The following is a 23,335-nucleotide window of genomic DNA, read 5'->3' as shown; positions in this document are numbered from 1 at the left end:
ACATCTCACGCTTGTGGGGAACAGGAAATGAGTTCACAAATGTGAAAGACCTAGCAAATGCTTTCGGGGTGCAGAGCCTCCCACATCCACTTGCTGCTGTTGTTTATAGTCACAGATCACACATATTGACAGACCCTTCCAACCTGGCCCATGTCTGGGTCTCCCATTAAGACAGATGTCATCTCTCTAGCTCCTAACATGGCTCCCATCCTGAAGCACACCTTTAATCCCAGCATAGGCAGGCAGATCTCTGTGAATTCAAGGCCAGTCTGGTCTACATGATGAGTTCCAGAACAGCCAAAGCTACATAGTGAGACCCTACCTCAAAAATTAAAAATAAATCAATAATCCTGGCCTGATATATGGAGGGCAGGTTGAGGGAGGTGACAGTGGCAGCTGCGTTGGGCGCTGAAGAGGAGGCCAAGTAGATATAGACCATGGGGGGAATCGTGATCTGGGGCAGTTCTCCAAAATAAGATCTAGGGGTCAGGAGCTTGGGAGCTGTGAGCTAGGGGGTCAGGGGAGGACTACATAGGAAGGGAGATAGATGCCAAGGCATTCACAGTAGGTGAGAGAGTACCAAGGGTGTATATAGCTAGCCACAAGGCTGAAGACGGGTTCCAAAGGGAAAGACTGAGGTTGGGCATGGAGGTGCGGAGGGCAAGCATTCAGCGGTGAGGCTGCAGAGTGGAAGGATGGATGCTGTGACCAGAGACAGAGTTGATGGAACGTCCAGAGGACCAGGATGGAGTGCTGGGTGGTCTAACACTTCAGCAGGCTGCTGAAAAACTAGAGCCTTAACTGGTCAGGGTGGCTCACACGCCTGAGTTCAAGGTCATCCTCAGCTGCACGGAGAGTTTGAGGCCAGCCTTGGGCTACCTGTGCGACCAAACTCCAGCAGCAGCAAGAAGGAAAGACAGAGAGAAAAAGAGAAGAAAGTAAGAAAGAGAAAAAAATCCTGCAAGGAAAAGTGAGAAGTGGCATAGGAACCTATGACCAAAGAAGTGGGCTGCTTCCTGCGAGTCCTCCCCTCTGATTTCTCCACCCTCTTCTGCAGATTCGAAAGTCTGGACCAGGAGATGAACAGCCTGATGGGCCGAGTCCTGGATGTGAACCACACTGTTCAGGAGTTGGTGGAAGGAGGTCACCCCAGCTCAGATGAAGTGCGCTCTTGCCAGGGTCACCTCAACAGCAGGTAGGTGGGGCCTGGGTAGGAAAGGCCTTCGTGTCAGTACCTTCTGTCTGTGAAAGCCAAAGGTGTGGGATTCCAACCCCCCTTTAGGAAAGACACACACTTAAGTGCAGTGCCTGTAGAGGCCAGAAGAGGGCATTGCATCCCCTGGAGCTGGAGTTACAGGGGGTTGTGAGCCCTCCAATTCACATGCTGGGGATGGCAATAGGGTCCGCTGCTGTATAAGTTCTTAACCACTGAACCATCTCTTCAGTCTCAAGGCTGGTGGTGATGGGCTAATGTGGGGTGCAGCCATCCCATTGGCTATTCCCTAGTTTGCTCAGAAAGAGTTTATGAGGTGCTATTATTGGCACAGGAGATTTCCCAAGCTCTTCATCTTATTTGGGGATTCTTATTTACTTCTCTATTACTTTGGTCTCAAGGCAAGGGCTTCTGTTGCTCAGGCTGGCCCTTGAACTCACTATGTAGCTGAGGACGACTTTGAACTCTAAATCCTCTTTCTTCCACCTCCCAGGTACCAGGATTACAGGCATGTGCCACCACATCTGGCTCTATGTTTTGCTATTTATTTTTTATGCATCTATGTGTCTACCTATGTATGTATGTATGTATGTATATATGTACGTACCTAAGTACCTACCTACCTACCTAGAGTTAGGGGCTCACTATGTGGCAATGGCCCTCCCTGGAACTTGCTATGTAGGTCAGGCTGGCCTCACCTTGAACTTGCCGAGCTCTGCCTGCCTCTGCCTCACAACTGTTGGGATTAAGATGTGTCCCACCATAGCCAGCTTGCTTGTCCTTTTGAGACAAGGTCTTGTGTACCCTAAGCTAGTCTTGAACTTTCTGTATAACGAGGTTGCACTCCACCTCCTATGTACAGGCATGCACTGTCATGAGCAGATTCCCAAGGACTTTATATTTACTGTTTTATCTCCTTGTCTCCCAATTTCCATAATAGGGCTTCCAGAGTTTAGGACATGTTTTTAAAAATTGCATTTTCTTCCTTCCTTCTTTCCTTCCTCCTCCCTCCCTCCCTCCCTTCTTTCCCTTCCTTCCTTTCTTCTTCTCCTCTTCCTTCTCCTCCCTCTCCCTGTCCCCCCCCCCCGTGTGTGTGAAGACAATCTCAGTAGTCAGTTCTCTCCTACCGACACATGGGTCCCAGGCCATTAGGTTTGGTGGCAAGTGCTTTTGCTCCTTAAGTTTTTTCTTTTGGGGGGATAGATTTTTCTCTTTCTTTCTTTCTTTCTTTCTTTTTGCCTGTCTTTTTTTGTCCCCCCGAGACAGGGTTTCTCTATGTAGCTCTGGCTGTCTTGGAATTCGGTCTGTAGACCAAGCTGGCCTTGAACTCACAGAGACTCTCCTGCCTCTGCCTCCTGAGTGTTGGGATATCTTTTAGGCCCAGAATTTAGAGTTGTTTCAGAACAAAGAGCAAGTTAATATCTTTCCTCTGGAAATACCACACTAGAAGCCCTGCCGGCGTGGGGAGGACTAGGACATGAAACTCAGATCTTCAAAACTAAAGTCCAGTCAGGTCCAGCTACTTACCAGTCAGGTCCAGCTACTATATAGGGGCCAAGGCAAGAGGAACTAGAGTCCAGCAATTCAGGGCCAGCCTTGGCAACTTAGCAAGATCCTCCCTCAAAAGCCAGAGGCATGCCCGTATCCAATCCCAGCACTCAGGAGACTGATGCAGGATGCCAGCCCGAGATAGACACTAGAACCCATCTAAAAAGGGGTGGGTGGGGTGGCATGGAGAGATGGCACAGCAGTCAAGAGCACTACTCTTGTTCGGTTCCCAGCACTCACATGGAGGCTCCCAACCCTCTGTAACTCCGGTTCCAGGGGATCCAACACCCTCTTCTCACCTCTAAGGGCATGTGGCTGACACTTGTTGCACATAAACACATCCAGACGAAATGAACACAAACAAAAAAAAGCCAAAACACTAAAAACAAACAAAGAATCCTCACTTACTTTATCTTAGAAGTGTGAGGGAAGCAACAGGCTTAGCACTTGAGAGGCGGAGCTGAGGATCCCCCTCCCCAGGGCAAGCTGACTAGCTAGACTAGCCAGAGAGCCAGAGCTGGGGAGCTACAGATGCAGGGGGAGAGCCTCCCTCAAGAAATAAAATGGAAAGTGATTTAGGAAGATAGGTGTGTCAGCCTCTAGCCTCTGCAGGCTAACTCACGTGTATGTGCACCAGGACACACATGCAAATGTGTGTGCACAACACACACACACACACCCCACAGCTGCAGAAATCAAGCCTGAATAAATAAAGAGCCCGTGGATGTTGGCACAATTAATTTTTTTTTCATGATGCTGGGAATGGAATCCAGGGCCTTGCACATGCTAGGCAACTGTTGGATTGAGCTACATCCCAGACCGTAAATGTAAGTATTTTTATAATAGAAGACAGTGCAAAGAGTAGCATGTGAAGCATGCACTCTGTCTTTCTTGTCCTCTTTTTTATCTATATCCAAGGCTGGTCTTGAACTCAAGACGATCCTCCTCCCGCGCCCCCTAGAGTGCTAAGATTATAGGCATATGCCACTCCCCACAGCTGTAGTTCTATGCACTGACTGTGCTAAAGGCAGGTTGCTGAGTTCTCTGGTCTTTTTGTCTTCAGTCGCTAACATCTGGCCTCTGGAAATGCTGATTAAACTCCCGAAGAGAATGAGATGACAAACAGGGTTCTAATATTCTTATGAAGATAAATTGAGAGCTGCCAAAGCACTGCCCAGGGTGGGATCCTATTTATCCAGGCACAAACCCACCTTTTCCCAGGTCCCCTGGCCAAGAAATGAATTTTATCCTGGGCTCATGGGCCTCGGGTTGTTTACCGTCTTTCCTGCTCCTGGACAGGTGGAACCGCATCGTGGAGCTGGTGGAACAGCGCAAAGAAGAGATGAGCGCTGTGCTGCTGGTGGAGAATCACGTGCTGGAGGTGGCCGAGGTGCGTGCCCAAGTGCGCGAGAAGCGGCGCGCAGTGGAGAGCGCGCCCCGGGCGGGCGGAGCTCTTCAGTGGCGCCTGAGTGGCCTGGAGGCGGCCCTGCAGGCACTGGAGCCGCGACAAGCGGCGCTGCTGGAGGAGGCTGCGCTGCTGGCAGAGCGCTTCCCGGCACAGGCGACACGCCTGCACCAGGGCGCCGAGGAACTGGGAGCCGAGTGGGGCGCGCTGGCCGGAGCGGCTCAGGCTTGCGGCGAGGCAGTGGCGGCGGCAGGTCGCCTGCAGCGTTTCCTGCGCGATCTGGATACTTTTCTGGACTGGCTGGTGCGGGCGCAGGAGGCGGCGGGCGCTGTCGAGGGACCGCTGCCGCGCAGCTTGGAGGAGGCGGACACGCTGTTGGCGCGGCACGCCGCGCTCAAGGAGGAGGTGGACCAGCGCGAGGAGGACTACACGCGCATCGTGGCTGCCAGCGAGGCGCTGCTGGCGTCCGACGGTGCCGAGCTGGGCCCCGGCCTGGCGCTAGACGAGTGGCTGCCGCACCTCGAAGTTGGCTGGCACAAACTGCTCGGCTTGTGGGAGGACCGCAGGGAGGCGCTGGTCCAGGCGCACGTCTATCAGCTCTTCCTGAGAGACCTGTGCCAGGCGCTCGCGGTGCTGCGCAACCAGGTGCCCGCTGGCGGTGCGCTGGGGTGCGGGTTCGGGGCTTCAATAGGTGGGGGTAGGGTATGGACTAACTTAGTTGTGTTTCCCGGGACTCCTAGATTTCTGTCTTATTCGAGATGGGGATAGGGAATTAAGGGAGAAGTAGTTGTTTATCGGGAAAATTGAGTTTTGGACTGTGAGGGGGAGGGCAGGTATGTGACAGCATTTAAAGGTTATGTCGAGTGGGATAGGGTTTCTGGAGTTGGTTGTTTTGTTATTTATTTATCATTGAGACAGGGTCTCTCTATGTTGTTTTGACTGTCCTGGATCTTGCTATGTAGACCAGATTGGCCTTGAACTCACAGAGATCTCCTGCTTCTGTTTCCTTGGTGCTAGGATTAAACGTCTGCACCGCCACATGCAACCACATTTTAATTTTTTTGAAGATTTATTTTTATTTGGTTTGCTCAAGTGTGTCTGCACATAAAGTGCATTAGAGTCCCAGGAGGCCAAAAAAGAGTCACAGATAGTTTTGAGCCACCATACGGGTGCTGGGAATCGAACCCAGGTCCTCCAGAAGTGCAACAGGTGAGCCATCTTTCAGCTCCCTATCCTTTTTTCCCTCAAGACAGAATACTTCTCTGTGTAGCCTTGGATCTCCTAGAACTCACGCTGTAGACCAGGCAGGTCTTGAACTCAGAGATCCACCTGCCTCGGCCTCCTGAGTGCTGGGATTAAAAGCGTGACCCTTACCCACCCGGCTTAATTTTTTAAAAAAGAATTATTTTTATTATTTTTAACTGTGTGCACATGTGCATGTAAGCATTTGAGTATAGGTTCCTAAGAAGGCCAAGGTTCTGGAGCCCTGGAGCTGGAGTTATAGGTGGTTGTGAACTGCCAGACATGGGTGTTTGGGTCTTCTGGAAGAGCTGTAAAATGTTCATAACCCATGAGCCATCCCTCCAGCCCTTTGCTTTTACGGAGACAGGGTCTCACTATGTAGCCCAAGATGTCTGGAGCTCTTTATATAGACCAGGTTAGCCTTACACTCTCACAGATCTACTTGCCTACGCCTCATAAAGTGCTGAGATTAAAGAACATGCCACCATGTTCTTCTTGGGTTTTGGTAGAGATGAATTTTAAAACAATCACGATTGGAGTGACTTGGGGTTGTGGGTTATCTAGAAGGCAATAGCAAGAGGGGCCATTGTTAGATTTGGGCAGAGGGGACAGAGGCCTGAGGGAATCTGGAAAGATATACTGCTAAGGAGCAGATCCAGCAAGAGCAAAAGCCCTGGAGCGGAATAGTGCTTGAAGCCGGCTGGCCGCCTCTCTGGAGTCCTGAGATGGTGGCGAGCTGACCTGTGTCCCTTCCGTTCCCAGGAGGTGGCGCTCTCTGGCGCTGAGCTCCCCTGCACGGTGGAGTCAGTGGAAGAGGCAATGAAAAGGCACCGGGATTTTCTCACCACGATGGAGCTGAACCAGCAAAAGATGCAGGTGGCGGTGCAAGCTGCAGAGGGCCTGCTGCGGCAAGGCAACGCCTATGGGGAGCAGGCGCAGGAGGCAGTGGCCCGGCTGCTGGAGAAGTAGGTCCCGAGTTCCGGAACCACAGAAGGTGGGGTCTGAGCACAGTGGAGCAGGGAGGCATATTCAGATCTTTCCTCCCGTTCCTATTTTCTGCTTCTCTGTTTCCCCCTTATTTCAATTTAACCCCTTGTTTATTTATCTATGTTTTTGAGATAGGGTATCTTGTAGCTCAGGTTGGCCTGGGATTTTCTTTTTTATATCTATCTATCTATCTATCTATCTATCTATCTATCTACCTACCTACTTACCTACCTATCGTGTGTGTGTGTGTGTGTGTGTGTGTGTGTGTGCGCGCGCGCGCGCAACAGCACATATACTCGAGGGAGTCAGTCCTCTCCTCCCACGTGAGTATGAGAATCAAACTGAGCTTTTCAGGCTTGGTAGCAGGCGCCTTCTCTTCCTGAGTCTCTCACCCAGCCTGAAACATTATTAGTAGGTGAAGATGACATCGAACTCCTCATCCTTCTGCCTCCACCTACCTCATTCTGGGATTACAGACATGCGTCATTATGACCTTTTTTTTTTTTTTAAAGATATGATCTTCTGGGCGCTGGTTAATCCCAGTACTCGGGAGACAGAGGCAGGTGGATTTCTGAGTCTGAGGCCAGCCTGGTCTATAGAGCGAGTTCCAGCACAACCGAGGCTACACATAGAAACCCTGACACAAGGGACCAAAAAAAAAAAAATGAGGCGGGGGTGGAGGAAGGCTGGAAGGTGGGATGGCTCAGTGGTTAAGAGCACTGACTATTTTTCCAGAGGATCCAGGTTCAATTCCCAGCACCCATATGGCAGCTCACAACTGTCTGTAATTCCTGTTCCCCGGGGATCTGACACCTTAATACAGACAGACAGACATGCAGGCAAAACACCAATGCACATAAAATAAATCATTTTAAAAATGAGACATGTCTATATAGCGTAGGCTGGTGTCAAACTCAAAGTAATCCTCCAGCCTCAGACTCTTGAATGATGGGATTGCTGACATGCCCCACTGTTCCAAGCTTTGTTGTATTGCTTAAGATTTGATTTAAATGGCTACTTTGTGTACCAACAGGAGGTAGTGAACCCAAAAAATACAGAATTTGAACAGTGAGAATCTCCTGTCTTTAGCCTGAGGAAGGGAACCGATTCTGGGTGTCAGTGGATCCACAAGCTCCTATATCATCCTCCCCTAGGTTCCACAGTTAAAGGCCACACAGAGCTGTGCCCCAGCTTTCCCAGGGAGCTACTCCTGGCTCCTGTTATGTTGGTTGACAAATATGTTGACTAATATCAAAGTCAGAGCAAGAAAATTTTAGGGGTCTGTGGGAGCCCACAGGGAACGTGTACCCCAGTTCTAAGCTGACAGAGGCAGGGATGGAGACAGGTCTCATCTCTGAACCTCTCCAGCCCCCAGAATATTTGCTTGACAGAGGACACATTGCTGCCTGTCGGGTGGGTGCGAAGGCTTTCCCACAGGTGGCTAAGCTATGCGTGCGGTTGGCATATTAGTCTCCCTGCCTGGCTGTGACAAAGATCCCTGACAATAAGAGGTAGAAAGGTGCATTTTGGCCCTGAGGAGAGGGGACCGATGGGGCAGAGCAGAGTGTCATAGCAGGTGAGGAGGCAGAGGAAAGGGATTTGCTGGGATTACCACGTGGGTGCCTGATGCTGGAGGAGACCAAAGAGGGCATCAGATCTATAACTGATTTTCCAGGTGACTGAGCTGGCACGTTGGTGCTGGCAACCAAACCTGAATTCCCTGCAAAAACTGACCAACCAGCTCTCTGGCTCTCCTTTTGCTTAGGTTTTAGGTTTCTTTGCTTTTGTTTTTGTTTTGAGACAGGGTCTCAGGTAACCCAGACTGGCCCAGAACTTACCGTATAGCCGAGGATGGCCTTAAGTTTCCCATTTTCCTGCCTCTGCCTCCCATGGATTTGGATTACAGGTATGTAGCACCACAGTCATTTGGAATGTGCTGGAGAGGGAACCAGGGCTTTGCCAGGCAAGCACCTCCTCAAATCAATCTCATTCCCATCACCAAACAACTTTCTATAGCTGCATTTTACAAATGACACTCAGCGAGGGAGTTCATTTGTCCAGTGTCTTAGCCAGGAAGTGGCTCAGCTGGGACTGGAACCCCAACTGTTTCTCTGTCTCACAGAGAGGAAGGCTTTCCCAATCACTTGCCCCACCCCCAGTCCTGCTTGCAAAGTCCTAGTGGAGTTGATTGCAGGTTAATTTCTAAGGCATTTCCTGTTTCCTAACTCCGTGAGAAATAGGGCAAAGTAGCTGTGGTCCTGCTTGCTCTTCTTGGGCCCCTCCTGCTCCTTCTATGCTGGGTCTCTCTTTGCCCTCACATACCCACTATTTCTGTATCTGTTTCCTGTTCTTCCCTCATCTTTAGAGAAAGATGTTATCTGCATTGCTAATGCCCCCTTCTCTTGACAGTAGCCAAGGTTGGCATGATCTTTTTATATTTCTGACTCTGACTTCAAACTCCAGACCCTCCTAACTCAGGCTCCTAAGAACTGGATTTATAGGCATGGGCCACCACATCCCTTTTTTTCTCTCTTCTCAAACCTTATGTTTGTCTCATCATTTGGTTCTCTCTGTCTCTCTTGGGCCCTCCTACATTCATGCAAAAAGGACATAGTGAGAAGTCACTCTATGCCAAGGAGCTCATGACTGTGACCAAAACAGACAAAAACAAACAAAACTCTTTAAAAACTGTCCTCAGTCTGGCAATGCTCCGTGGGTAAAATGCTTAAGGTACAAGCGTGAGGACCTGAGTTTTACCCCTAGCACCCATGTGAAAAACTAGGTATGAGCCAGGTGGTGGTGGCACACACCTTTAATCCCAGTTCTCAGGAGGCAGAGGCAGGCGGATCTCTGTGAGTTCAAGGCTAGCCTGATCAACAGAGCGAGTTCCAGGACAGCCAGGGCTACACAGAGAAACCCTGTCCCAGCACTGGGGGCAGAGACAGGAGGCACCTGGAAGCTCTGTGACCAACCAACTTAGCTGAAATGATGAGAAACGAGAGACACGGTATTAAAACTAGAATGGAGAGGGATAGAGGACGACACTGAAGGTTGACTCCTGGCCTGCACACCTGCGCACGTGCACAGCACACCTGCGCACGTGCACACACACAACACTCCTCTTTGTGAAAGTCAAGGGGATAGACATGTAAGGAATATACACAATGGGGAGACAGTGCCAAGTGCCAAGGACAAAATAAAAGAAGGAAAGAGAGGGAGCTGGAGAGATGGCTCAGAGGTTAAGAGCATTGCCTGCTCTTCCAAAGGTCCTGAGTTCAATTCCCAGCAACCACATGGTGGCTCACAACCATCTGTAAAGAGGTCTGGTGCCCTCTTCTGGCCTGCAGACATGCACACAGAATATTGTATAAATAATAAATAAATAGATATTAAAAAAAAGAAAATAAAAAAGAAGGAAAGAGAACCAGCAAGTGCCAGGGAATGGTGAAGAGGGACCTCACAAAGCTGGCATGCAACTAGACTGCAGTTCTCAACAGGTGGGTGGTGACCCCTTGGGGTCGTGCTGAACACCCTTTCACAGGGCTTCAAATCAGATATTTGCATTATAATTCATAGCCATAGCAAAACTGCAGTTATAAAGTAGCAATTAAAGTAGGGGGACAGCAGGGTCTCCATTAAAAGGGGGAAAAGCAGAATGGGTGAAAATAGTAAGGTGGTATATTGTGTACATGTGTGTGTGTGTGAGAGAGAGAGAGAGTATGTGTGTGTGTGTGTGTGTGTGTGTGAGAGAGAGAGAGAGAGAGAGAGAGAGAGAGAGAGAGAGAAGAGAGAGTGCGTGTGTGCATGTTCTTGTGTGTAAGGCCTGGAAGTTCAGGGAAGTCTTGGAAGTCTGGGGAAGACAGTGTCATTAAAGAAGAGAAAAATTCCATTTATTTATTTATTTTGTGTTTGTGTGTGTAAGAGCCACAGTTCATGTGTGACAATCAGAAGACAGTTTGTGAGAGTTTGTCCTCTCCTTCCACCATACGGTTCCCAAAGATTGAATTCATATCACCAGGTTTGGCCACAAGCTCCTTTATACACTGAGCCATCACATAAGCCCAACAACCTCATTCTTGCTGTATTCTCTGCCTAGATTCTGTGGATGGAGGATGACAGGGTAGGAATGCGTATGAGCTGGTGGTGTGCCACCGCCATTGAGCCACACCCCAACCCCTCACTGGGGGATTCTAGGCAGGGGCTCTACCACTGAGCCACACCCCAGCCCCCACTGGGGGTTTCTAGGCAGGGGCTCTACCACTGAGCCACACCCCAGCCCCTCACTGGGGGATTCTAGGCAGGGGCTCTACCACTGAGCCACACCCCAGCCCCTCAGTGGGGGATTCTAGGCAGGGGCTCTACCACTGAGCACAGCCCATCGGTTTCTGTTGCCTTCTCTTCTATTTCTCTCTTGTCTTTCCTGTTCTCTTTATTTTTGTCCCCATCTTTCTAGGTTCCCCTCTTTTCTTGTACCTGGAATTGAACCCAGAACATCACATATCGTAGGCAAGCTCTCTACCTCTGGAGGTATATCCCCAACCCTCTGTTTTCTTTTAATCTCAGCTATAGGACTATGTTTGTCACTCTCCATGGGTCTTAGTGTGATTCTGTGTGTCTCTCTTAAACTCTATGGTGCCTATCTCTGATTTTTTTCCAAGACAGGATTTCTCTGTTTAGCCCTGGTTGTCATGGAACTTGCTCAGTAGACCGAGAGCCTCGAACTCAAGAGATCCACCTGCTTCTGCATCCCGAGTGCTGGGGTTAAAGGCGTGTGTCACCACTCCCAGCTTGATTTTGTTTCTAAGTGCCCTTACTCTGTTGTTTTTGGCATGTGTTGTGTATGTGTAATGTGTGTGTATGTGTGTTTGGTGTATGCAGCGTGTGTATGTTGGGTGTGGGTAGTATGTGTGTATGGTGTGTGTGGTGTATGCGTGTATTATGTGTATGTGTGTCTTATATGTGTGTGTTGTGTGTGTGGTATATGTGTGGTGTGTGTTGTGTGTGTTGTGTATGTGTGTTATGTGTTTATGTTGTGTGTCATGTGTGTGTTGTGTGTGTTGTGTATGTGTGTTATGTGTTTATGTTGTGTGTCATGTGTGTTGTATGTGTGTTGTGTGAGTGTGTTGCGTGTGTTGTGTTGTGTATGTGTGTATGTGTGTGTTGTGTGTGTTATGTGTTTATGTTATGTGTGTTGTGTGTTTATGTTGTGTGTGTTGTGTGAGTGTGTTGTGTGTATTGTGTATGTGTGTGTGTTGTGTATGTTATGGTGTGTGTGTTATGTGTTTATGTTGTGTGTGTCGTGTGAGTGTGTTGTGTGTGTTGTGTGTGTGTGTTATGCGTGTGTTGTTATTGTTGTTATGTCTGTGCTCCTCTTTCTCCTTTTCTACCCCTTACCTCTCCCTCCTTCCTCCTCCAGTTTCCTTTCTTCTCTCTCCCTTCTCTGGAGCCCTGTCCTTCCAATGTTTATGGATCCTTTTCTTTCCCCTGCTTCTATTCAGCTGACGCCCTCACATCGCTCTTGTTAGCACCCTATTTCTATGCCTGGGCCTCTCTTCAGCCCTTGCCTTTTCCCCAGGAGCCAAGAAAACCAGCTGAGGGCCCAGCAGTGGATGCAAAAGCTACTGGACCAGCTTGTGCTGCAGCACTTCCTTAGAGATTGTCATGAGGTAGGTCCTCCAGCTGAGCTAGTACAGCACAGAGAGACTTGCTCTCTGGTCGGGGGCAGGGCTGGGACGCCCCGTCTAAGGGGGTCGAGGAACCGTGCTTCCTCTGTGCTACCAGGAGGTGTGCCGAGTTCTGTGCCAGAGCGCATGCCCCAAGCTCCTCGTCTGCCCACGTGAGCTCCTGGGAGACAGAAGGGGCCCTGAGCTCCCCTGGCAACGGCTGAGTTCGCGCCTACAGTTCCTAGGGAAGGAGCGCTGATCTCACCTTTCTCTAGAGATGTGTGAAGCGCGGGAGATTGAGGTGGGGGTGGGGTGAGGATGGACCGGTGGCCCGGAGCACTCCTTCAATCACAGATGGCCGGAATTTAGCCTTCATGTTTAGTTAGTTATGGTGCTGGGGACCGGACTCCAGGAGCCCTAGGCAAGGGATCGGGCTACGTGAGCTATATCCCCAGTCCCTTTAGTACTAAGAACCAATCCCTTCTGAATGCCGTGGGGATCACAGCTGATAAAAGATGGCCAGACTCCTTTCTGCATTGAAATACTCCTTGCCTTGTATTCCAAATGAATTCTTATGGACCCCGACCACCCCATAGATGGTTCAGAAACATTCTCTTAATTCCCAGAGATGTCCTGCCCCCAAGCTCCCCGTCAGTGTGACCCAGGGCTAGACTCTACCTCCATGATGTACTGGTACCCGTTTCTTCCAGAAGGTTCAGGAACCAAGTCCTTGCCTTCCTTCCACCCCCACTAAAGATAAGGTTTGACTCTGCATATTGAACACCCATGGCAGATTAGTCTCCACACGGACAAAATAGACACAGGTCTCCAACCTTCTTCCCATAATTGAGAGAGCTCTATTAGCAACGGTCCCTGTTGGCGCATCTTCTCACTGGAGCTGATTCTGGACAACAACACAGATGTTGCAGGCCCTCTTGCCCTAACTCCTACCCTTGTGTGGTAGTCAGAAACCAGAGCCTCTTCGGGTTAATGATGGTTCAGGAGACCCTCTAACCCCCCTTACCACGCTCACCTAGTTGAAGGAACTGGGGACCCCGACCCCCTCCTCCTGCCATTAGGAATGGTCCTGTCTCCTGTCGTTAGACTATTCTGGACTCAGTAGCAATGACCTAAGATGAATCGCAAGGTCCCCAGCCTGGAAGCTCAGAGAAGGTGGTGATTCTTCACCCCCCCCCCCAGACGTGGGCCCCCCGCAAAGAAGGCGGGCCTGGAGGCAGGCAGGGGGCGCGCGCGGGCGGGCGCGTGGCCGCGGCGCGGGGGCGAGGGAGGGGGCGCGCGCCCGCCGGAGCTTCAGCCGTTGCCGCTGCCGCCGTCGCCGCCGCCGTCGCAGTGGAGGGGCGAGTGTCTGTCCGCCCGCCGCAGAGACGCTCCTCCAACGCCGCCGCCGCCGCAGGTCTCGGGGGCGCCAGAGGGAAGGAGAAGAGAGGGGGGAGGGGGCCGGCGCGCGCCTCCGCGGATACGCGCGGGGGAGGGGGCTCATGCGCGTGCTCGCCTGCCTGGTCAGCGGGAGGGAGGGGCGGGGGCGGCACGGGGGCGGGCCTGGACCCTCGCCCTGGAGTGGGGGAAGGGGTGAGGGACGAGCCCGGGAACTGTCCGCGGTGCTGGAGCCGCAGCGAGAGGGGCCAGGGAGGGGGGCTAGCCTAGGCTAGCCTGCATTTGATGTATGGGCGAAGCAGGGGGTCCCAACCTCCCTACGAGGGGATCAAATTTGCCTTGGTCTTGAGTTATTCCCAGATTTTTAGGGTTTTGAGTCTTTGGTTCTTGCGGAGTCCGTAGCGGTCTCGGATGATAGGGTGAATCACTTTGTGGGGGGGCTCTGCATAGGGAGATGAGGTATTAGATGTGACCTGAGTCCGAGGAGCTCTGACTTTCGGAGAGGCTCCCCCTTGGTTGTGGAGAGAGTCTAGTCTTGCACTGCGTAACCAGAGGGGGCAATTCCTTTTAGAGGGCTTTACCCAGAGAACGCGGATCACCTCCGTCAGGGGTTTGCCTTCACTGTAGGACTCCGGTTGCGTGTTCATCCTTGCGTAGGGAATTGGGGGATTCGGCGTTTGACTTTGCGAGTGTGTGCATATGAGAAGCTGTCCTGGTCCCCTGAGGAGCACATGCTCTGGGGACGTGGGGTGGGGTGGGGTTTGGCCGGCTCGGGATTTGTCCTTGAATATGACAGTGCTTGCCGCCCGGACCCGCAGAGTCCGGCCTTTTTTTTTTTTTTTTTTACCAGGAGGGAGGAGGAGGATCTTGTGACTGGAGGAGGGAGGAGCAAACTGTCCCAGGTTCAGGCTTTGGTCGGGAGGAGATTGTGGCTTCAGGAACAAGTCTGTTTTAATAAACACTCTCCCGCTCCCTGAGTGCTCGAAATGGAGCCGGATTCCAGAACTTACTTTTTCGTGCTGAACAAGCAATGGCTCTGCTCCTCGGCTCAGCCCTCGCTCTTGTGGAGGAGGGGTCTCAGAAAACAGCCAGTTTGTTGCCGTGGGGAGCAATGAGAATATTCTTGTTGTTTGCATCTTGATGACTTTAGCTGAGGGGGGGGGGAGCACTGGATCAGGGGGTTTGGTCTGAGCCACATTGTGAATCTTACATTTTGGGGGTAGATTTGGTCTAGGAATCAAAAGGCAGCCTGTTGTTCACATTTTGGGCGTTGGCTGGTCATGATTTGGGGTAACTGTGGTCTTAGGCACAAGTGCTGGATTTAGGATTCTTTAGAATTTCTGGGTCCAAGGGATGGGTATCCTCTAGCTTGGAGGCCTAATTATCAGGACGCTAAACATGGAAATAGTCATAAGGTTGTTTGGGGGGTATTGATCTGACTGTGGGGTGCTGAGGCTAGGTTTGGGTTTATTCAACCTGTGGAGTAAGTTAAGGATTTTTTTAAAAATGGAATCAACAGGGTCTTGCTATGTAGCTCAGGCTGGCCACAAACCCAATCTCCTCCTCTCCCAGCCTGCCCAATGCTGGGATGGCAAGCACGCACCCCCACCCCCAGAGTTGAGGGTTTGCTCCTTATTAGGGGGTTATGGCTTTTTATCCTTTTTAAAAAAATCTAATTTTATTGCATTTATCTACTCATCTTACACGTGGATATGCCTTTGGGTGCCCTCGCCATAGTGCGTGTGAGAGGGTCAGAGGTCAGTCCTCTCCTTCCACCATGTGGGTCCCAGGGGTCTTCAAGCTTGGCAGTGCCTTTACCCACTGAGCTGTCCCCCCATCCCGGGGTCTCGGTTTTGCTGTGGCTGGGACTGGGGCTGGAGGTTGGTCTGACTGCAGAGGTTGTTTAAGAAGGAGGGTGGTGGAACCAGACAGCCCACTGTGGTTTCTTGTATATAGCCAAGGCTGGCAGAGCCCCGGGATCTGGTGCTGGGGGACCACGTAGGCATCCTTTATCCAAGAAAGGGCCCGAGGGTGCTCTCCAGTCAGGCTTATTTGCATAGATTCCCCTCCTCAGCCCCACTCTGCTCAGCTGAGAACGCGCCCTGGGGATTCTTTCGAGGGGTATTGTGAGGCTGTGACAGATGGGGAGAGGAACCTCCTGAACCCCCTTCTCTGCCCTGCACAGCTGGATGGCTGGATTCATGAGAAAATGCTGACGGCTCGCGATGGCACCCGGGAAGACGGCCACAAGCTGCACAAGCGATGGCTCCGGCACCAGGCGTTCATGGCTGAGCTGGCTCAGAATAAGGAGTGGCTGGAGAAGATAGAGAGGGTGAGGAAGATGAAGCCCCCTGCCCTCCAGGAGACACATCCTCACTGCTGATGTCTCCACTGTCACCCTTCTGGGCTGGCATCCCTCAGCTGGTTCAGACCTGTATCAAGTCTTTGGTCTGGAGTCATTATTGTAACCTTGAGCCTCAGTTCTCTCGTCTGACCTTGGTCGTCATCTCTTCCCATTGCTGCTCAGGGCCTCCTGTTTATCAACATTTCTCCCACCTTAGAAACGCTACCACACTCCCCTTCCCATCACTTAGGCCATTTAATATGGAGGGACGCCTTAGACATGAACTGGGGAAACCTTGGGTTATAGTAAAATTTGGATTTTTTTTAGCCCTAGCTTCAGGGTCTGTAATCAACTGTGAAATCTTAGAGAACTAAGTTGGCCTCCTAGACCCTAGGTTTCTTCTCCCCTGCCCCAGCTTCTCTTTTTGCTTGCTGTTTGAGATATGGTCTTGCTATGTAGCCCAGGCTGGCCTTCAATCCTAGACCTTCCTGTCTGAGGCTCCTCAGTGTGGGATCACAGTCTTCCATCACCACAGCCAACTTCCATTTGAGTAAAAACAAGCAAACAGGTGTAACCACCTCTGTGGGTTTGAGGACATACAGTATGTTGGACCACCAGGCACCCGTTATTATGGTATCATTGATTTGTGAGTTTTATTTTTCCTGGTTCTGCAAATCCAACTCAGGACCTGATACATGCTAGGCAAATGTTCTCCCACCCAGCTACACCAGGGCCAGCTTTGCTCTTCCCTTTTTGTTATTATATTATTATTGTTTCATTACTGGAACTGGAACTCAGGACCCTGTACCTGCTAGGCTAGTACTCTACCACTGACCCACAATCCCAGCCCTTTAAATTTTCTTTATTTTACTATTTATTTATTTATTTATTTATTTATCTTGAGGCAGAGTCTCACGTAGTCCAGGCTGGCCTTAAACTCACTAGGTGGCTGAAGATGACCTTGAACTCTTGCTCCTTCTGCCCCCACCTCCCAAGTGCTGGGAAAACAGGCAGACACCACCACACTTGGCTTTCTTTTTATTTTGTTTATCTATTTTTATTATTTGATTTGTTGAGACAGAGCCTCACTGTATAGACCATCTGACCTCAAACATCTAATGATTCCCCTGTCTCTGTTTCTCAAGTATAAGTAGGATTATAGGTGTAAGTATTATTATTTTTATTTCTTCTTTTATTATTACTATTGTTATTTATTGGTTTTTCAAGACAGGTTTATTTGAGTAGCCCTGGCTGTCCTAGAGCTCACTCTGTAGACCAGGCTAGCCTTGAACTCACAGAGATCCACCTGCCTTGGCCTCCTGAGTGCTGGGATTAAAGGTGTGTGCCACCACGCCTCGCTTTACTCTTTTTTTTGGGGGGGGTGTTATTATGTCACTTTGGCTAGCTTGGAACTCTCTTTGTAGACCAGGCTAGCCCCAAACCCACAAAGATCCTCCTGCCTCTGCCTTCCAAATGCAGAGAATAAAAATATGTTCCTGTTATTGTTAACTTGTCATAAATGTAGCTCTGGGCCACCAAGGCAGTTGACTTCAGTTTTGGAAGGGCCTAGACAGGTACTTACTTTAGGTATCAACTCCCTACACCCCCTTATTTCCCTTATTCTGGTTGAACCCTTAGAACTGCAACCCAGGGCATCCCCACTTTTCTTTTTTTTTAAATACTTATTTATTTATTATGTATACAATATTCTGTCTGCATGTGTGCCTGAAGGCCAGAAGAGGGCACCAGACCTCATTACAGATGGTTGTGAGCCACCATGTGGTTGCTGGGAATTGAACTCAGGACCTTTGGAAGAGCAGGCAATGCTCTTAACCACTGAGCCATCTCTCCAGCCCCCATCCCCACTTTTCTAATCAAACAGAAATACTCAGGTTCATTTTATCCTCCCCCCCCACCCGAGACAGGGTTTCCCTGTAGCTTTGGGGCCTGTTCTGGAACTAGGTCTTGTAGACCAGGCTGATCTTGAACTCACAGAGATCCGCCTACCCTTGCCTCCTGAGTGCTAGGATTAAAGGTGTGTGCCACTTTATGCTCTTAAGAGATCACAGGGGAGTTCGAGGCCAGCCTGGTCTACAAGAGCTAGTTCCAAGACAGGCTCTAAAACTACAGTGAAACCCTACCTCAAAAAGAGAGAGAGAGACAGAGAGGATCATAGGGAACCCTTAAAGGGCAGTGTGTAACAAAGCCAGTCTTCTGGACCTTGAGCTTAATGGAAGTTCATTCTCTCCCTGCCTCTCCCTCTCCCACTCTCCCCTCCCTTCTCTTTCCTGCCCCCTCCCTTTTTTCTTCTTCTCCCATCCCCTCTCCCTCTTTGCCTTTCTCCTTTTCACCTTCATCCTTCTTCTGTCCTTTTCTCGTGGTCCTACTGTGTGTGTGTGTGTGTGTGTGTGTGTGTGTGTGTATCCTCGACCATCACTCTATGGCCATCTATCTGTTTTTCCCTATTTCCTTCCCGTATTTTGCTGGGCTCTCTTTGTCTCCCCACATCAACCTGTCTGTCTCTTGCCGGTCTTCCCTGGTCCCATCTCTGTCGCATCTGTTCTTCTGTCTCTAACTCCCTGCCTTTGTCTCTCTCCCTGTGTCTCTCCATGGGTCCTGTGTCTCTTTGTCTGTTTCCATCACTGGTCCTCTTCCTTCTGTCTTCGACCTTCCACCCCTCCGGCCAGGAGGGCCAGCAACTGATGCAGGAGAAACCCGAGCTGGCAGCCTCCGTGCGCAAGAAACTGGGTGAGATCCGGCAGTGCTGGGCGGAGCTGGAGAGTACCACACAGGCCAAGGCGCGCCAGCTCTTCGAGGCCAGCAAGGCGGACCAGCTAGTGCAGAGCTTTGCTGAGCTGGACAAGAGGCTGCTTCACATGGAGAGCCAGCTACAAGACGTGGACCCTGGAGGGGACCTGGCCACCGTCAACAGCCAGCTCAAGAAGTTACAGGTATGATGGACTGGCTGACCTGGTTGGCGAGGGTGGGCGGGGTGGGGGTGGGGTCCCTGGGGCAGAGCGGAACCGCTCAGACACGACCCTCTGGGGTGTTTCAGCCTGAGGCTGTCCCGCTAGCAGAGAGTGTTGGGAGCAGCCCTCACCTTAGGACCGAGGGATCACGGAGACAGAGGGATTCTGTATTGTAAATAAGCAAACAGACAGTTTCTTGGGATTTTGATATTTTCTGTGTGGAGAAAAAGGTTCAGAAGTAGGAGCACAGCTCTACCCAGAGCAACAGTGCACCCACGATTACTTTCTCTTCCGGTTCCTGGGCTCAGCGTTCATTCCTGCAGCAGTCTTAGGAAATAGACTCTCTGGTACCAATGAGAAAACTGAGGTACAAAAAACTGCACAGTGGCCAGTTTCTACTTTACCAAACAGAAGCCCCTAGAGAGCATTCCTGTGCCTGCTTAAGCCTTGCTTCTAGCTCAGCAGCTGACTGGTGTTCAGGCCTTAAAGGCTGTGTGGCCTGTAGGTGTGGATGTACGCCCCACTGCTCAGCTCTTGAAGTGGAATGGCTTCTGTCTTTAAATCCAGGGGTGGAGCTTAACTGGCAGGGATGGGGCTTGATTGGCAGGGGTGGAGTTTGATTGGCAGGGTGGAGCTTGATTGGTTGATAATAATCTGAGACTGTGGAAAGTACATTTTCTCACTTGGGGAGCAAATGCTAGGGGCTGGATTCAAACCCAGATCCCTCGAGTCTTCAGTGTTCCTTGGATGGAATTCTGGCAAGGTTTTTCTTGTAAAGTGATCAACATGGTAGGTGGCAAATTAAATAAATACATTTTAAAAAGCACATAAACTGAGACTGTAGCTCAGTTGGTAGGGTGCTAGACTGGATTCGATCCCCAAACCTGCATAAACCAGAGTGTTTGTCACACAGGCCTGTAATCTCAGCACTCTAGACATGGGAATATGGTGACCAAAAGTTCAAAGCCATGGTTGGCCACAGCCAGTTCCTGACTAAACTGGGCTACAAGAGACCCTGTCTCAAATCAACAACAAAGTTAGAGCCAAAAATTAATTAATTAATTAATTGATTAATAATAAGTAAAAATAAAAATGAAAACTGCCGGGTTGGAGAGATGGCTCAGCCGTTAAAGGCTAGGCTCACAACCAAAACTATAAAAATGAAAACTGCCTGCGATGTGGCTCAGTGGTAGAGCCCCTGCCTAGAATCCCCGAGTGAGGGGCTGGGGTGTGGTTCAGTGGTAGAGCCCCTGCCTAGAATCCCCCAGTGAGGGGCTCGGGTGTGGCTCAGTGGTAGAGCCCCTGCCTAGAATCCCCCAGTGAGGAGTTGGGGGATGTGGCTCAGTGGTAGAGTGCTTGCTTGAAACATTCAAAGCCCTGAGGTCCATTCTCAGTACAAACAAAAATGAAAAAATCTGATAATAAAAGCATAATTATTTAAGTATACCGACTGATTTTTAAAAAAGGCTTTGTTTATGTCATTTAAGCTTGTCACTCTTTACCATATGAAAAGTGAAAAATTCCAATATTTATTGATTCTTTTGAAATGAATATTAAATCCGTCACAAATTGTCCTTAATAGCCCTCTTTTATAGAGAACAATGTGGAGCTGGTGAGATGGCTCAGCAGAAAACGGCTCTTACTGCCAAGCCTAACAACTCTGAGTTTGATCCCTGGGACCCACATGGTAGAACTGACTCCCATAAAGTTGTACACACACACACATGCACACGCACTCACCCACACTAAATGAGGAAGAAGAAAGGGTGTATGCACAGATAAATAGGTTTTCCTTACACACAAACAGGGGACTGAGAAAATGACTCAGCAAAATCCTGCTGCTCAAGAATCCATGTTTGATCTGAACCATGTAAGACAGCTAGGCACAGCCGTAATCCCAGCAGTGGGAAGGTGAAAGCAGGCGTCTCCCTGTGGTGTGCTGGCCAGCCAGTCTCATGACTGTAAGTTCCAGATTCACAGAGAGACCCTGTCCCAAACAAATCAAGTGGAGAGTGATTGAGGAAGAGATCCCTGACGTCATCCTCTGCCCTCCACATGAACACGCATGGACGAACACTCATGCGTGTGCACACATGACCGTGTACACACAAAAGATGCTTAATGTGAGAAGAAGCTGGTTTATTTATTTATTTATTTTTGGTTTTTCAAGACAGGGTTTCTCTGTAGCTTTGGAGCCTGTTCTGGAACTAGCTCTTGTATAGACAAGAGGTAACTATATAGGCAGGAAGGTGAAAGAAGATAGATAGATAGATAGATAGATAGATAGATAGATAGATGGACAGACTAGTCTGGATTGATGGATGGGTAGATGGATAGATACATAAACTGATTTTTGCCTGGCGGTGGTGGCACATGCCTTTAATCCCAGCACTCGGGAGGCAGAGGCAGAAGGATCTCTGTGAGTTCGAGGCCAGCTTGGCCTACAAGAGTTAGTTCCAGGATAGGCTCCAAAGCTACAGAGAAATCCTGTCTCTAAACTGCCCACCCCCCAAAAAAAACTGATCCTGTGGGTTGATGGATGGATAGATAGATAGACAGATAGATAGATAGACAGACTTAATCCTGTGGTTGAGTGAATGGGTAGGTGGACAGACAGACAGATAATGGACAAACAGACAGACTAGTCTGTGAATTGATAGATGAATAGATGGATGGGTGGATGGATAGATAGACTTAATCCTGTGGTTGGGTATTAGGTGGATGGCTAGAGATAGATAGATAGATAGATAGATAGATAGATAGATAGACAAATTGATCCTGTGGGTGGTTAGATGGATGTATAGATTGGTAGTTAGGTAAGTAGACAGAGAGAGAGAGAGAGAGAGAGAGAGAGAGAGAAAGAGGAGAGAGAGAGAGAGCGGAGAGAGAGAGAGGAGAGAGAGTTAGTCTCATGTAGCCTAGGCTGGTTTTGAACCCACAGTATATCTGAGGATAACCTTGATGTCTAATCCTCCACTCTCTACCTCCCAAGTGCTGAGATTACAGGCATGAGCCACCACACTCACTTATGTGATGCTGAAATTAAACCCAGTGTTCTACCAGTTGAGCCATTTCCTCAGCACACACCTTAGTATCTCTGTAAAAATGGCTTGCAGCAAGCCGTGAAAAGGTCTCAGTGGTCCTCGGGCCACATCTTGAGAACTGCTAACAAATGTTCTCTACCACACACTATAGTCCCGGATCCGTCGCAGTCCTGTAAGGGAAATCCATGGCCCAGATGGGATCCCTGGCCAGCCTAAGGCCACACAGCCACAGGCGGCCATTCAGGACCAGGCCTAGTTATTGGTTTGGATTTTGTTAGTTTATTTGGTTTTAAGCAGGGTCTCACTATATAGCCAGGTAGGACTGAACTTCAGGCAATCCTCCTGCATCATTCTCCCAAGTGTGGAGATCATAGAGTGTACCACCACACCTAGGCTTGAATCATAGTCCTGCTCTTTCGCTGAGGGACACTGGGGAAACAGCTGTGCTCAGTCACCTTCGTGCAGTGGAAGGACCCTGGTGCTAGCCCAGTTGTTGACAGAGGATCAGGAACATCACTGTCAGGAGGGTGGTGTCTGGATCCCAGCTGCCTGGAGCCTTCTAATTCTGAGACTTACTGGTAGGATCATCTAGGGGTATTACTCATCTCTTTTTGCCTCAGTTTCTCCTTTACTAAAATGGTCATCCTGACGGTCCCACCTCCTCCTCACTGTGATGATGAAAAGATGTAATTCCTAAGGTACCCTCAGACTGGCGGTCCCTGCAGAGCTGAGATTCAAATTTGTTGGGAGTTCTCTTGGTGGCCCACACCCCTAATCCCGGGATTTGGGAGGTGGGGGCAGGAAGGCAGGAGATCAAGGACATCTCAGCTACGTAGTGAGTTTCAAGCCAGCCTGGGGTACATGAAATTCACACACAAAAAAGAGCCAGGTGTGGCAGGCGCACTTGTAATCCCAGCACTTGGGAGGTGGGAAGAAAATGCAAGGTCATCCTTAGCTACAGAGTGAGACGGAGGGCGGCTGCTCAGTGAGACCCTGCCTCAAAGAACAGAAGCATCGGAAGAGCCAGGTGTCATGGCACACATCCTAGCTCTGGGGAGACTGAGGCAGAAGAACCCCTACAAGTTTAAGATTGGCCCAGGCTACATGACATCCAGTTGCAAAAACAAAAAACAAGAAAAGAAAAATACCATGGTTTAGCTGCCTTCCCAGCTTTACTTTGGATATATTCTTTGGTTACAATTGCTTCACATGTTTCTGCTCAGACTCCCCTTGGGGATATCTCCCCTTCCTCATGTGACTTTTTATAAACATGTTTGGAGGTGGCATATGGCGCTAAACCTAGACACTCCCAGCTCGGTGGATCTTGCCAATTTTATGCCCAAGTGCTTCTGCTGACGATGCTCCCTCCCAGCGGCAGAACCATTTCCTGAATCCCAGCCAACCCCAGCATCACCGCACTCGTTTTCTCCTCCATCCGGATGGCTGGGAAGCGATGGTGGGCTGGGATCGGCATTTTGTGGATCTTGTTGGCCATGCGTGTTGTGGTGTGACACGTGGAGGGTGG

At 50.0% G+C, this 23,335-nt stretch overlaps 1 protein-coding gene across 4 annotated transcripts in view; it reads left to right on the top strand.

The window, feature by feature from the left end:
* Sptbn4 (spectrin beta, non-erythrocytic 4) overlaps positions 1–23,335 on the top strand; it is a 90,988-nt gene that overhangs the window by 38,587 nt on the left and 29,066 nt on the right. For 3 of the 4 annotated variants that reach the window (XM_041653415.1, XM_041653414.1, XM_041653413.1), the window contains exons 15-20: positions 1,058–1,195; positions 4,061–4,811; positions 6,171–6,373; positions 11,971–12,061; positions 15,639–15,785; positions 18,485–18,748. In XM_041653415.1, the coding sequence (XP_041509349.1) occupies positions 1,058–1,195; positions 4,061–4,811; positions 6,171–6,373; positions 11,971–12,061; positions 15,639–15,785; positions 18,485–18,748 (1,594 nt within the window). Of the gene's footprint in view, positions 1–1,057; positions 1,196–4,060; positions 4,812–6,170; positions 6,374–11,970; positions 12,062–13,342; positions 13,473–15,638; positions 15,786–18,484; positions 18,749–23,335 lie in introns of those variants that run through there. The other variant, XM_041653416.1, reaches the window with a different exon arrangement.

The sequence above is a fragment of the Microtus oregoni genome, unplaced genomic scaffold (assembly GCF_018167655.1).
Source record: "Microtus oregoni isolate MIOR12 unplaced genomic scaffold, Mior012 000006F_ref0000085, whole genome shotgun sequence".
NCBI lineage: Eukaryota > Metazoa > Chordata > Mammalia > Rodentia > Cricetidae > Microtus > Microtus oregoni.
Note: the sequence above shows the minus strand (reverse complement) of the source record. Positions and strands in the feature narration are given on the sequence as shown.